The sequence below is a fragment of the Heloderma suspectum genome, chromosome 1 (assembly GCF_057233095.1).
Source record: "Heloderma suspectum isolate Gila_16-S chromosome 1, 16-S_ref, whole genome shotgun sequence".
NCBI lineage: Eukaryota > Metazoa > Chordata > Lepidosauria > Squamata > Helodermatidae > Heloderma > Heloderma suspectum.
In genome coordinates, this window is record NC_139458.1 from 437070528 (window position 1) to 437083868 (window position 13341).

At 48.3% G+C, this 13341-nt stretch overlaps 1 protein-coding gene across 9 annotated transcripts in view; it reads right to left on the reverse strand.

Moving 5' to 3' along the window:
- The window catches only part of ELP3 (elongator acetyltransferase complex subunit 3), a 120362-nt gene that overhangs the window by 48476 nt on the left and 58545 nt on the right, over positions 1-13341 (reverse strand). For 8 of the 9 annotated variants that reach the window (XM_084829507.1, XM_084829506.1, XM_084829505.1 and 5 more), the window contains 3 exons: positions 13191-13281; positions 9530-9595; positions 6385-6612 (listed from right to left, as the gene is read on the reverse strand). In XM_084829507.1, coding sequence (XP_084685633.1) covers positions 6385-6612; positions 9530-9595; positions 13191-13281 — 385 coding nt within the window. Of the gene's footprint in view, positions 1-6384; positions 6613-9529; positions 9596-13190; positions 13282-13341 lie in introns of those variants that run through there. The other variant, XR_014787019.1, reaches the window with a different exon arrangement.

The window sequence follows — 13341 nt, forward strand, 5'->3', positions numbered from 1 at the left end:
ACATGGTGTATGTCATCATTTGCCAGCAGTGCCCTACTCCAGCCAGTGGCGATGCTGGCTGGGAATGATAGGAATTGTAGTCCAATGCATCTGGAGGGTGTCAGGCTGGGGCAAACAGTCCAGTCTCTACACAAAAGGGTAAATGGACACAAAACTGCCTTCAGAAATAGCAACATTCATAAACTCGGGGAGGAACATTTCATCCTCCAAGAAGGCTCTGTCAGTGACCTTAAAGTGGCCACTCCGGAGCAAAAGAACTCCAGTGACAGATTGGAGTACAAAACAGCTGAACTACAATTTATCAAGAGGTTCAGTTCTATCTCTTGCAGCTTGAATTGGGATTCTTTTTTAATCACACTACATGTCCACAAAAGCTTATGCCGTAATAAATGGTCTGGTCTTTAAGGTGCCACCAGATTCTTTGTTGTTTTATGTAGAGATGTGGATGAGATGACAATCCAACTCGAAAACAAAAGGAATTACATCCAAAAGGTGCTGGAGAAAAACACTTTTATTCTCAAGCATACCCATAATAGCTGAATCGATAACTCCTGCTACTGTTTTACCAGATAAGGAAGTCTTTTAAAAGGCAATGTGGTTACAATAGCCATGTTCCCACCGGCTGATAGGATACGATTTTGCTTTGAAAAGAGGGCGAGGGCCTGTCCCCCTGCTTGAAAGGAGGGCGGGGGGCTGCTTGCCTCAGTGTGGCCTCCTGGACTGCCTGCACGAGACATGTGTTTTTTAAAGAAGGGGGGGTGTTGGGAGCCTGGGAATGGCCACTGTGGTTCTAGAGGGAGATACGGAGCGGGGAGACAGTCACGCTCTAGAGGCAGAGTGTATACCGATAAGAGTGCTGACTGTCCCCCAACGCAAATGACCTGGATGGCCCTGGCAACAGACCCCCTGGGTTGAAACTGCTGCTGCTGAATGCCAGGTCGGTGCTTGGTAAAACAACGGCTATCCGGGCCTTGATCCTACATGAGTGCATTCACCTGGCCTGTATTGCAGGGACCTGGCTGGATGAAGTGTGTGTGTGTGGGGGGGGGAATCTCTCTCAGCTCTGCCCTCTGGGGTTCTCTGTCCAGCAGCAGGCAAGACCTGGGGGGCAGGGAGGTGGAGTGGCAATGTCTATCGGGATTCGATCCTCCTCACCAGGTGCCCTATCCCGCAGTCTGCTGGGTTCATAGAAACATAGAATAGTAGGGTTGGAAGGGAACTATAAGACCCTCGAGTCCAACGCCCAGCTCAATGCAGGAATCCAAGTCAGAGTATCGCCGACAGGTGGCTGTCCAGCCTCATCTTGAACACCTCCAGTGTGGGAGAGCCCACCACCTCCCTAGGTAATTGGTTCCATTGTCGTATTGCTCTAACAGTCAGGAAGGTTTTCCTGTTGTTCAGCCGGAATCTGGCCTCCTGTCACTTGAGCCCATTATTCTGTGTCCTGCACTCTGGGATGATCAAGAAGAGATCCTGGCCTTCCTCTCTGGGACAACCTTTCAAGGACTTGAAGAGTGCTATCATATCTCCCCTCAGTCTTCTCTTCTCAAGGCTAAACATGCCCAGTTCTTTCAGTCTCTCTTCATAGGGCTTTGTGTCCAGTCCCCTGATCATCCTTGTTGCCCTCCTCTGAACCCTCTCCAGCTTGTCTGCATCCTTCTTAAAGTGCGGTGCCCAGAACTGGACACAGTACTCCAGATGAGGCTTAGCCAGTGCTGAGTAGAGGGGGACTAGTACTTCCCGGGATTTGGAAGCTCTGCTCCTATTAATGCAGCCAAAATAGCATTGGCCTTTTTTGCAGCCACATCACATTGTTGGCTCATACTCAGCTTGTGATTGACAACAATTCCAAGATCCTTCTCGCTTGTACTGTTGTTGAGCCACGTATTCCCCATCTTGTAACTGTGCATTTGGTTTCTTTTTCCTAGGTGCAGAACTTGGCATTTATCCCTAGTAAATATCATTCTGTTGTTTTCTGCCCAGCACTCCAGTCTATCAAGATCCCTTTGAATTTTGTTTCTGTCTTCCAAGGTATTCGCTATCCTGAGTTCGAGTGTGTATTTGAAGGTGGGTGCCCAGGACAGAATAGGGATTCCCTTGGTGTACAGTCCACCTTGCCGCTCAACAGTCTCCCTTCCTGAGTTAGCTGGGGTAGTCTCTTGGAGACCCCTCGGCTTGTTGTCCTGGGGGATTCCAACATCCATGCTGAGGTTGCCCTGTTGGGAGCGGCTCAGGACTTCATGTCCGCCATGACCACCATGGGTCTGTCCCAAAAGGTACCTGGCCCCACCCATGCTGCTGGGCACACTCTGGACCTCATTTTCTGTGCTGGATCAGGCAATTGTGATTTGAGAGTGGAGGAACTCTGTATAGCTCCGTTGTCATGGACAGATCACTACCTGGTGGAGTTTAGACTTGCTGGTACTTGGAACCTCTGCAGGGGAGGAGGGCCGATTAACGTGGTCCGCCCCAGCAAGCTGATGGATTTGAATGGTTTCCTGACGGCTCTTGGGGATTTTCCTGTTGCCTTGGCAGGCGATTCTGTCGAAGCCCTGGCTGATCTCTGGAATGGAGAAATGACCAGGGCCATGGACACAATAGCTCCTAAGCGTCCTCTCATGAAGTGGAGCCGCACCAGCACCCTGGTTTCCTAGGGAGCTGGCGGGGATGAAATGGGGGTGAGAAGACGACTACAGCGACTTTGGCAGAAAACTCGGAGTAAGTCCGATCAAACACGGGCTAGAGCCTATTTGAAGGCCTACTCTGTGGCAATATGGGCAGCAATTTTTTTTTTGTTTCCTGCCACTATTGCATCTGCAAAGAGCCATCCAGGGAGCTGTTTCGAGTGGTCAGGGGTCTTTTATTCACAAGCCAGCAAGAGGAGAACTTAAATCTCTCAACAGCCTGCTGTGAACAATTTGCTCAGCACTTTGCAGACAAAATCGCTTGGATCCACTCTGACTTGGACGTTATAGTTGATACAGACCCAGTGGATGTAACTTTGTCCCCTGCTTGTCCAGTGTTTGGATATTTTTCAATTTGTGCAGCCTGAGGATGTGGACAGGATCCTGGGAGAGGTGAGATCCACCACATGTGTTCCAGATCCTGGCCCTTCCTGGCTCATAAAAGCAGCCAGACATGGACTGGCCGAGTGGGAAAGAGGAGTGGTTAATGCCTCCCTTAGGCAAGGCAGAGTTCCAGCCTGCTTGAAGGTGGCGGTGGTGAGACCTCTGTTAAAAAAGCCCTTCCTGAACCCCACCATATTGGATAATTATCGGCCAGTCTCCAATATTCCATTTCTGGGCAAAATATTGGAGCGCATGGTGGCCTCCCAACTCCAGGGATTCCTGGATGAGGCAGATTATCTAGACCCATTTCAATCTGGTTTCAGACCCGGTTATGGGACAGAAACAGCTTTGATCACCTTGGTGGATGACCTATGCCAGGAACTAGACAGGGGGAGTGTGTCCCTGTTGCTTCTGCTGGACCTCTCAGTGGCTTTCGATACCATCGACCATGGTATCCTTCAGGACCACCTCGCTGGGATGGGACTTGGAGGCACTGTTTTGCAGTGGCTCCATTCCTTCTTGGAGGGGCAGACCCAGAAGGTGGTGCTGCGGGACTTCTGTTCGGCTCCCTGGCCATTGTCCTATGGAGTTCCTCAGGGTTCTGTTTTGTCCCCCATGCTATTTAACGTACACATGAAACTATTGGGACAGGTTGTCTGGAGTTTTAGGGTTCAGTGTCACCAGTATGCTGATGACACCCAACTCTACTTTTCCGTTCCATCTGATTCCAAGGAAGCTGTTGGGGTGCTGAACCGGTGTCTGTCGGCAGTAATGGACTGGATGAGGGAAAATAAATTGAAGCTTAATCCAGACAAGACAGAGGTGCTCCTGGTCAGTCGAAAGGTCGATCAGGGAATAGGGATTCAGCTTGTGCTGCATGGGGTTACGCTCCCCCTGAAGACACGGGTTCGCAGCTTGGGTGTACTTCTGGATTCAGCCCTGAGCCTGGATGCCCAGGTTTCAGCGGTGGCCAGGAGTGCATTTGCACAGTTAAAGCTAGTGCACCAGCTGTGCCCGTTCCTTGAGACGTCTGACTTGGCCACAGTGACACATGCCTTAGTTACATCCTGTTTGGATTACTGTAATGCGCTCTATGTGGGGCTGCCTTTGAAGAATGTTCAGAAACTTCAGCTGTTTCAAAGAGCTGCTGCCAGACTGTTGACTCGGGCTGGCTACAGGGAGCATACAACTCCCCTGCCAAAACAGCTCCACTGGCTCCCAGTCTGTTTCCAGGCACAATTCAAAGTGCTGGTCATGTCCTATAAAGCCCTATATGGCTCGGGTCCAGGTTATCTGAAAGACCGTATTCTGCCCTATAAGCCTGCTCGTGCCCTGAAATCTTCAGGGAAGGCCTTTCTCATGGTCCCACCACTATCAAAGTCTTGCCTGGGGGGAATGCGGGAGAGGGCCTTCTCGGTGGCCGCCCCAAGGCTCTGGAACTCCCTTCCCAGGGAGCCGAAAGTGGCACCCTCCTTGGTATGTTTCCTCAGGCAGGCAAAAACTTTTTTGTTCCGGCAGGTCATTGGGGATAGATAGTCTGGACCTGTGATAATATGATGGACTGCTATTATTGTTTATATTGTTGTTAGCTTTTTAAAATTCTAAAATGTTATATAATTTTAATATTGTTGATGATTTAATTATATTTTTTAACTTTTGTATATTCCTATTTATATGTTTTAAGTGTACAAGTTTTAATGTTGTAAAGCCACCTTGAGATCCAGTATTGGGAAAAAGGTGGATGATGATGATAATTGAATTTCTGTCCCAAAAGTCATAGAAAATGTCCCCACACCCCTTTTGTGAGACAAAAACGGCCCTAGAAAAGGAGGGGAATAGTCAACCCCACTTGAGCTAAAATCCCCCAATGAATTCAGTAGCTGACTTTGCTGCCCAAGCAATGCCCATACGAAACAGCCCGTGATGTCTCCAGGCCAGGGCTGAAACAGTTGCACCCAACCTTTTTTTGTTGCCTGTATTGTAGGAGCAGGAATGGGCTGGCAAGGAGGAAAATGCTTGTGAAGGGAATGCAATTCAGTCTTAGCCAAAAGACCATTCTGCAAAGTAATATAGCTATATTCTTGTCCCCAGTCTTTTATGCTAAACATACCGTGCCCTTGTATTCCACTTTGAGGGCAGCAGAGTGTTCACTTCTGGGGTGCTGCTGGCTGCCCCAGTGAACGTTCCTTCAGCCCACATTTGTGCGTCACATGCCCAAGTCTCCATTTCCAATCTATTTCAATTTGTTAGCACCAGCCTCTATTCAATTGATTTTCCTCCCCCTTTGTCCTCCACGTGCGTCAACCACTTTTCCGCTCCTGGCTTTTGAAATTTCACTTTCAGAAGGTAAGCATTTATTTTCTGCGCTCTCCCCCCACCGCCTCCCCCCTTTATTTACCACTGCCGCCTCATTGCCCAGGGTCAATTCTATCAAACAAGAGTCGCATTCTAATGCACATACTGCCAGCAGACAAAGCCTGTAAAAAAAAAAACTCTTTAAACCATAGTGAAGTTAACCTACAACATCAGCCTTGAAGCTTTCAGGTACAGCGTACACACTGATCATTTCTCCATTCCAGCTAAAAGCCCAAAGCCTGCCAATCAAGCATCATATTCAAACAGTATCTACTTCGGACCATAAGTGGTATTTACTTATTGGCGTTTCATTTAACTGAAAAGCAGCAACAGGAGGCAGCTCACACGGTAGATTACTGAGATGAAGAATGCAGAGTACTTTTAGCACTTGAAACATGCTCTAAAACACAAGCGAGTGACTTCTGGCACCCTATAGACCACACATTTCTGGAGGCCAGTCTCTGTCAATTCCACTTCTGCCACAAGAGAGGCCTACTTCTCACAGACGCAGTAAAGCTGCACCTGGGCTGTTCCATTTCAGACTGCAGTTGGGGGCTCCTCTGTGTCTGAATGATCCTCCATCCCCAAAATTTCCAGCACTCAGAAAAACAGCATGCCAGGGAGAAGGCTGAACTGGAATCTTCTGCCCTGATGTGCTAGTTTTACACGTGCAGCAGGATGGATGAGCATTCAATCGTGTGCATCGCCACCTGCAATTTGAAGCGGTACAGCCAGGACAAAGGTGAGAACTAGGCCCAAAATGTGTTTGTCTCTAAGATACAACACCCATAAACTATTCTGTGATCCAGGGATTGCAGAAGTTGTTGGACCCCCATTCCCATCAGCCCAGACAGCATAGCCAATGGTCAGGGATGATGGGTGCTGGAAGTTCAACAGGTTCCCCACCCAAGCACCAGAGGAGAGATGACATGTTTCAATAATCTGACACAGCTGCAGATACCTGATGCTGGAATTTGGAGGGATCTCGGCTGCTGACGGGAACCACGCTCCCATAGACGTGGAGCTCGCGGACGATGGAGATGCCCCCCTTCAGCTCTGCCCTGAATGCCTCCTCCGAGCACTTCCGCAGACGCAGGAGGCCGATCAGGATGTCTTGCTCAGGATCCTCGTAGGAGAGGAAGGTCTCCCATCCACCGTTGGCCACATAATCCCTCCGAATCAGTTCAACCTGCTCAAGATGAAAGGAGGCCCAAGAGGCCAATGGAGATCTTCAGAGGGCAGCAGCGGCAATAATAATGACAATAATTGTGCACCACTGTAAGGGGACCAGAGCCAATTTCATGGCGATGCAGGGAATTGTTTGTATGAAGGGAGAAAAGAGCGTGAAATCGTTTCACCAAGTCTGCCTCACCACAAATGGATTTTTAGCAGCCTCAGATAAGAGCCGAAGGTGCAATTATTGTATTTTCACAGCTCAATTTCAAAATGAGGAAGCGTTTGAGGAAATCACACTCACACGTCCCATGGACCTTAGCGCTCATGAAATGCGAGGAACTATGTCACTCTACATGCCTGGTACTATTGGTGATGTGTGTGTTGGGGAAACCAAAGCATCGGGTCTGTGTGACCCTGCCCTCGCTGTACACCATGGATTACCCAACTCATGTGCTTGATCATCATGACCTCCCCCGCTCTTGAAAAGTGGGAAAGGATTGTGGGAATTAAGCGCTCGGTTATCATGACATCATATGCACAGTGGGAGGTTGACACACAGTCCAGGTGCTCTCTGCCCCTCCTCCAGGAACAGATCACTGTCTGTTGAGCAGATTCATAATCTCTGTTTCCAACTAAAATGACCAAGGGCCTGGAGCAATGCCCCTATGAGGAAAATTTGCAACTGTTTAGCTTAGAAAGAAGGCGAGTGAGGGGAGACATGAGAGAGGAGTAGCAAATTATCCACGGTGTAGAGCAAGTGAAAAGGGAGACATTTTTTTCTCTCTCTCTCATAATACTGGAACCCAGTGGGGTCCTCCCATGAAGCTGGCAGGTGGGAGATTCGGGACAGATAAAAGGAAGGTCTTCTTCACACAGCACATAAACTATGGCACTCGCTACCACAGGATGTAGTGATGGCCACCCATTTGGATGTCTTTAAAAGGGAGCTGGCTTTAAAAGGGGTTTCCTCCTTTCCTGGAGGAAAAGGCTATCAATGGCTACTAGACTTGATGGCTGTGTGCTACCTCCAGTGTCAGAGGCAGAATGCCTATGTACACTAGTTGCTGGGGAACATGGGCGGGAGGGTACTCTTGTGGGTTTCCTACAGGCAAGCAGTTGGCAACTATGTGAACAGAATGCTGCACTAGACAGGCCTTTGGTCTGATCCAGCAGGGCTCTTCTTATAGTCATTATTTCATCTGTGTAGTGCAGCCTCCCACAACTTGGTGTCTGTCGGATGTTTTGGATTTCAGCGCCCATCAGCCCCAGCCAGCATGGGCAATGGTGAAGAATCCTGAGAGTTGTAGTCCAACACATCTGGCAGGTACCAGGTTGGCAGAGGTTGCACTGCACAGATAAAACTGCAGCGAGGGGGAGAAGCATCAGGAACAGCCACCGCAGCCCTTCGGGGAGCCTGTGAAACTATGGTTGCAGCTATCGAAGCTGCATCACCCACATTAGGGAGTCGCCTCAAAATGGCACCAGGGACCATTTCAGACATCTGTGCCGGACCAGGCATATATTGCAGTCCTTGGAATGTTTACACAGAAGAAAGCCTACTTGCATTCAATGGAGCTTACTCTCAAGTATTTATTTATTAGTTTTCTTTAAGGGACCCCCCCCCCCCTGCCACCTTTATGGGGAAAACCCCCTCTCAAGGCAGCTTCCAAAAATATAAACATAGGTCATAATGACAAAGTACACTTACTAATGAAGTCAACCATTAGTAAACCTCCCCCTGCCGCCAAGTGCAGCTAGAAACTAAAACATATAGTTATGACCTAAAACTCCCGGCATTCCCCAGCCAGTGAGTTGGGGAATGCTGGGAGTTGTAGGACATTTTTCTGTCTAAACATGCATAGGATTGAATCCTACGTGTGTCTTAAGAACTCTTCTAAAGATCTATAATGATGCAACTCAGTTGGCAATATGTCTCACAATGGGGCCAGACACAAAAAAGCCTGTTCCTTAGTGCTCACCAGCCTGATTGTCCTCACGGAGGGCAAGTGAGCAGGGCTTTGGCAGCTGACCTCAACGTGCAGGTAGGTGGGTAAGGGCAAAGATGGCTCTTCAAGCTCTGAAGGTTAAAGCTGCTGTTCTAAACTGGGCTCAGAAACACACTTGCAATCAGTGTGGCTGGTGCAGTATAGGTGTCACTTGGCCCGACCACTGAGTCCCCCACCAATAATCGGGTGGTCACACTCTGCGCCATCCAGAGCAGTCTGTTTCCCAGCCCACAGTACCTCCATCTTGTCTGGGTTAAGTCTCAGCTCCCCCCACCCCCATCTACCCCCGGTATGCCTCCAGACACTGATTCAGGAGTTCTACATCCTTCCTGGGACACAGAGCTGGAAACGAGAGGCAGAACGGAGTACCATCCGCATGCTAGTAACACTTCAGTATGTCTAGTATTGCAGCCCCAATTACAAGGAAGGTGGGGTACAAATCAAATCAAATCAAATCATTCAATAAATAATCAGTCTTCAGTGAAGTGGGTTTTCTGGAAATGTCTGAATTGGAAAAACAATTTTCTAAGGTCCTAAATTGGTTGTAATCTGGGCTAGCGTGTTTATTTCACTTGTATTTTGTAAACCAAATATAAACAAAGCTGAACAAGTATGCCATGTTAATTTGACATGCTGTATGAATATTTCAAAAAGTTTTTCCAATAGCCAAAATGGTCTGGACTGAAATGTTCTGAATTGAGAAAGCACCCTTAATGTGGTCCAAATGTTACGCTCAAAATACATTCAACTGCAGGGAGGGGGAATAGTCTGGCTTGGTATCAGACAGCTTTCTCTGTTCCTTTTGGCATGGGAAGACAGACAACCGCCTCTCTTTCTCTCCCTGACTCAGTCTTCATGAAGGGGTTGTCATTGCTTTTAATGCAGAGACACACACAGACAGCAAGTCCTGCTGAGAAGACCCACCTGATAGGGTCTCACTTTGTGATGAATCTCTTGTATTCCGACTTCTCTTGTCCTCACATCATGGCACTAGGTGGGTAAAAGAAGAGACAGACAGACAATTATGCAGGACGGCAGAGTCAGGCTAAGGGACACTGCATTTGCCATCACCTCCTCCAGAGTTTAAAATTAAGTTGGAATAGACTTAAACTGATAATATAAAATGGGGAGGCTTCAAAATAAAAAATCCTCACTGATCCATCCCTAACACACCTCTGGACAAAAAAGGGGGGGCTTTTGTGGTGTTTAAAATACAAAAAAACCCACACTGATAAGCACTGGTTTTGCTGAGCAACCTGCATCTCATCAGAAAATGTGCTGCTTGGATTTAAAAACAGCGGGGTTTGAAGGAATGCCTTAACAGGAATGAGATGCAAACCCTTACGGCGCTCTGTGTTGGAAAGATACAGACTTGGAAGGGAGCCCTGCTAATCTAATGTTGTGCAGAGAAACTCCCGAACAGGTTGTTTCAAATGGCAGGAGGATGCTTTGAATGAGGAAAGGAGGTGCAGAAATTTGATGTGAGTAAATAAGAGCAGATGAGGGCCAACGAACTGGAGCTCAGTCCAGAGATGAAGGTGCCCATGAAAGGTGGTTTGCCTGGCTTGGGGGATGATGGTCAGCCTGCGCATTCCCCTTCAAGCAGGATGCACAACCTCGTTTGCTCCGAGGGCCACATGTGATGCTGACTTGGGGGCCAGGTGCCCCCACACACACATACACATGTACACAACCCAGCAATCATGATAATAAGGATGAGTGTCACAGGGAAATCCGGCCCTTTTGGGGCTTGCCGGAGTCCCCGGCTCAGCTTGCATCTGCAAGACAAGCTGTGGGCCTTTCCCTGAAATTCAGGAACTTCCTGTTGTTGTTTTTAAATTGCCATCTACACAAATTGCAGCTGCAATGTGCACAACTGATGCAAATTTCAGCCGTAATTTGCTTAATTTGTGCAAACTGCGGCCACAATATGCTTAGTTTTGCACAAATCACAGGTGCAATTTATGCAAATTAGGCATATTGCAGCTGCAATTTGCACAAATTAAGCAAATTGCAGCTGCAATCTGCGTAAACGGCAATAAAAACAACAACCCAAAAATCTGCAAGCTGGCCCCACTTGTTACAGATTGAGTCAGGCCAGGTCAGGAAAGCGAGCTCGAGTCCAGGGGGCTGAGCTACTGAAAGCGCAACATCTCTCACCCCCCAGATGGATTCCTCCGACATCCCTACCTGACACAGATGGCTCTTTTCTTGCTGCTAGAAGCAGGGGGGAAAAGAGATAACTGTATGAGGATTGCAGGGGGAGTTCCTTCTCTCCACTCCCTCCCCCGGCAATCCTTGAAGCGATCACTCCTTCCCCCTATATGAGGGTACCTGGGGGAGCGAATTTGGTGATGTCAGGGCCCAGCTTCTGTGCTGCAGTGGGCCTCATAGTTTATAGTCAGAATTTGATCAGAAGCAGCCTGGAAGGGTCTGGGCCTATTCAGCCTGTGGAATGTCAGAATCCATTTATCTCTGTCAGCGTTCTCAGAGGAAAGCAGGCAGGAGTGAAGCTACTCCCATCCAGCTGCTCGCGTTGGCCTTGGCAAAAATGAGGCTAGCAGCTTCTTCATGAGAACCTGACAGAAAAGGGGTGGAATGTGGACACAGGAGTGTCACACAGGCTGAAGCGTCAACTTGGGAAGGCAGAGCGCAGACACCCTGTGTGAGCAGGGGCCCTGCTGACAGGCCAAAGGGCCTTGTCACTTGAGTGGTCGCTTTTAAGCCGATGCCCATGCTTGGAGCCTTTGCTAGGAAGATTCTCATCTTCACTGCCCAAAATCCTCTCTGAGCTGCTTGAGGCACTCTTCACATGGACTCACCATCCAATCTGGACTCTTGTCTCTTTGAACATTGTATTGTTAAGAACCCGTCATGAAAGGTACTTCTATACTTTTCACAGAACTTGAATTCTTATTTGCTATGGATGATGTGTCTTGACTGTCGATAGCCCAGAATTGCCTGATCCTAGATTGGACGGATCCTGGCTCTTGGACTTTTCTATGCCTGGGCCAATGTAGCATGGAGACACCATGGTGAAAGCTATGGTGTCGAAATCTCTGCGCATGTGGGATCACTCCAGACTGACTCTTGAACCTGTCTTGACTCTTGGATTTGAAAGGCTTCACCTGTGTAGCACAGAGGTTCCAAAGAAGATTTCACGGTTGAACTAAACCTCTGTGGGTGGGGATTTGTTTAGGTATTTTTCTAGGACCCTTGCTTGGATTGCCTGGGATGGATTATGTCAGGAATCTTATTTGTTTGTTTATTTATTTATTTATTATATTTCTTTACTGCTCAATAGCTGATGCTCTTCTGGGTTCCTTCCCCTATATTTGGAAACCCTTGCCTTTGCTTGCCTGGGAAGACCTACTGCAGGAATCATTTAAGCCCCTTCCCTGTATCCTAAGTCATAGAGATTACAATGGGGAAAACAAGTTGTCTGGATGTCTGACATGGTTATAGTTATTAGCTTTGGATTGTTGTGAAATTACTTGTGGCGCCTATAGCTTATTGTCATCAGCTGTATGATTTCTGAACTCTGTAACCATTAAACTTTTACCATGGGATTTGCTACAATAAAGACAGTCTCGCTGATTTGTTCTGTTATTCTGTTCTGGCTCAGAATGCCAGAGTGTGTGCTTGAAGGAGCGGGCCCATGACAGGTCTCCCTTAGGGGCCACAATTAAGGCCTGGGGGGCCATGCATGGGGCCCCTGAGCTGCAGACTGTGCACCACTGCTTTAAAGGGTCAGGTTCACAACCGGAGGATGTGGTTGGCTTGGGCCTGGCGTCTGGATGCCCACGTGCTATCACTGTCATGATGTGCCTTCTGCTAGCTTCGGCTGGTAGACCAGGAGTGAACCCTCCTGGGGGGAGAGAGCGAGTCCGGCCAACTGTACTATGGCAGTTACCAGAGAACGGATCAGACGACCGCAACTTCCCTCCATCTGGTGTCCTCCAGATGTATTGGACTACAACTCCCACTATCCCTCTCTGGGGATGATGGGAGCTGCAGGCAAACACATCTGGTCGGCGCCAAGTTGAGAAAACAGATCTAGGGGGAAAGAAAAAACCAGAGGGGACATAGATGGCAAATACCCAAGTTAACTACAAGTTGTGCCCAATATGGAAACAAATAAATAGGGAGCTCTTCCCCCAGTAACAATCACGATTGACCGGAGTGGCACTTTACACTGGACCCAGAAGCCTGTGGATTTTCACTGTGCAGATCTGAGATTCTCTCTCTGATGCAACCACACATCAGATCTGTGCATGCTTTGATTTGGTCGGTAGGACCTTCCCTTCCCATTGCAACAACGACCGGGCAAGAGATGTCCTGATTGCTGGGGCTTTGGGAAGGAGTGATACTTCATTTTTTTAATGGACTTTTGGCCTCTCTGGTCTCTGCCCTTACAAAAACAGACACCAAAGTGGCCAAAAGGATATTCAAAACTTTGGAACCATTCTTTCCCCACAAAACCCTTGCAGCCCTGATCTGACCTGCAGGAAAAGTGGGCCATGTAAGCCAACTTGGCTCTGAAGCAGATGTGAGCCTGAAGCAGATGTAACAAACATAGATTTACCTCCGTCCCCAGGTCCTTCATCCTGGCCAGAGCAAGTTCTCTCAAGTTACCATGCTCCACTCCAGAACTGACCAAAGGCATTGGGATGTCCCTGGAGGCAAAACAGACAAAACATTGTAGACAAAAACACATCCTCCAAAATATCCAGGCA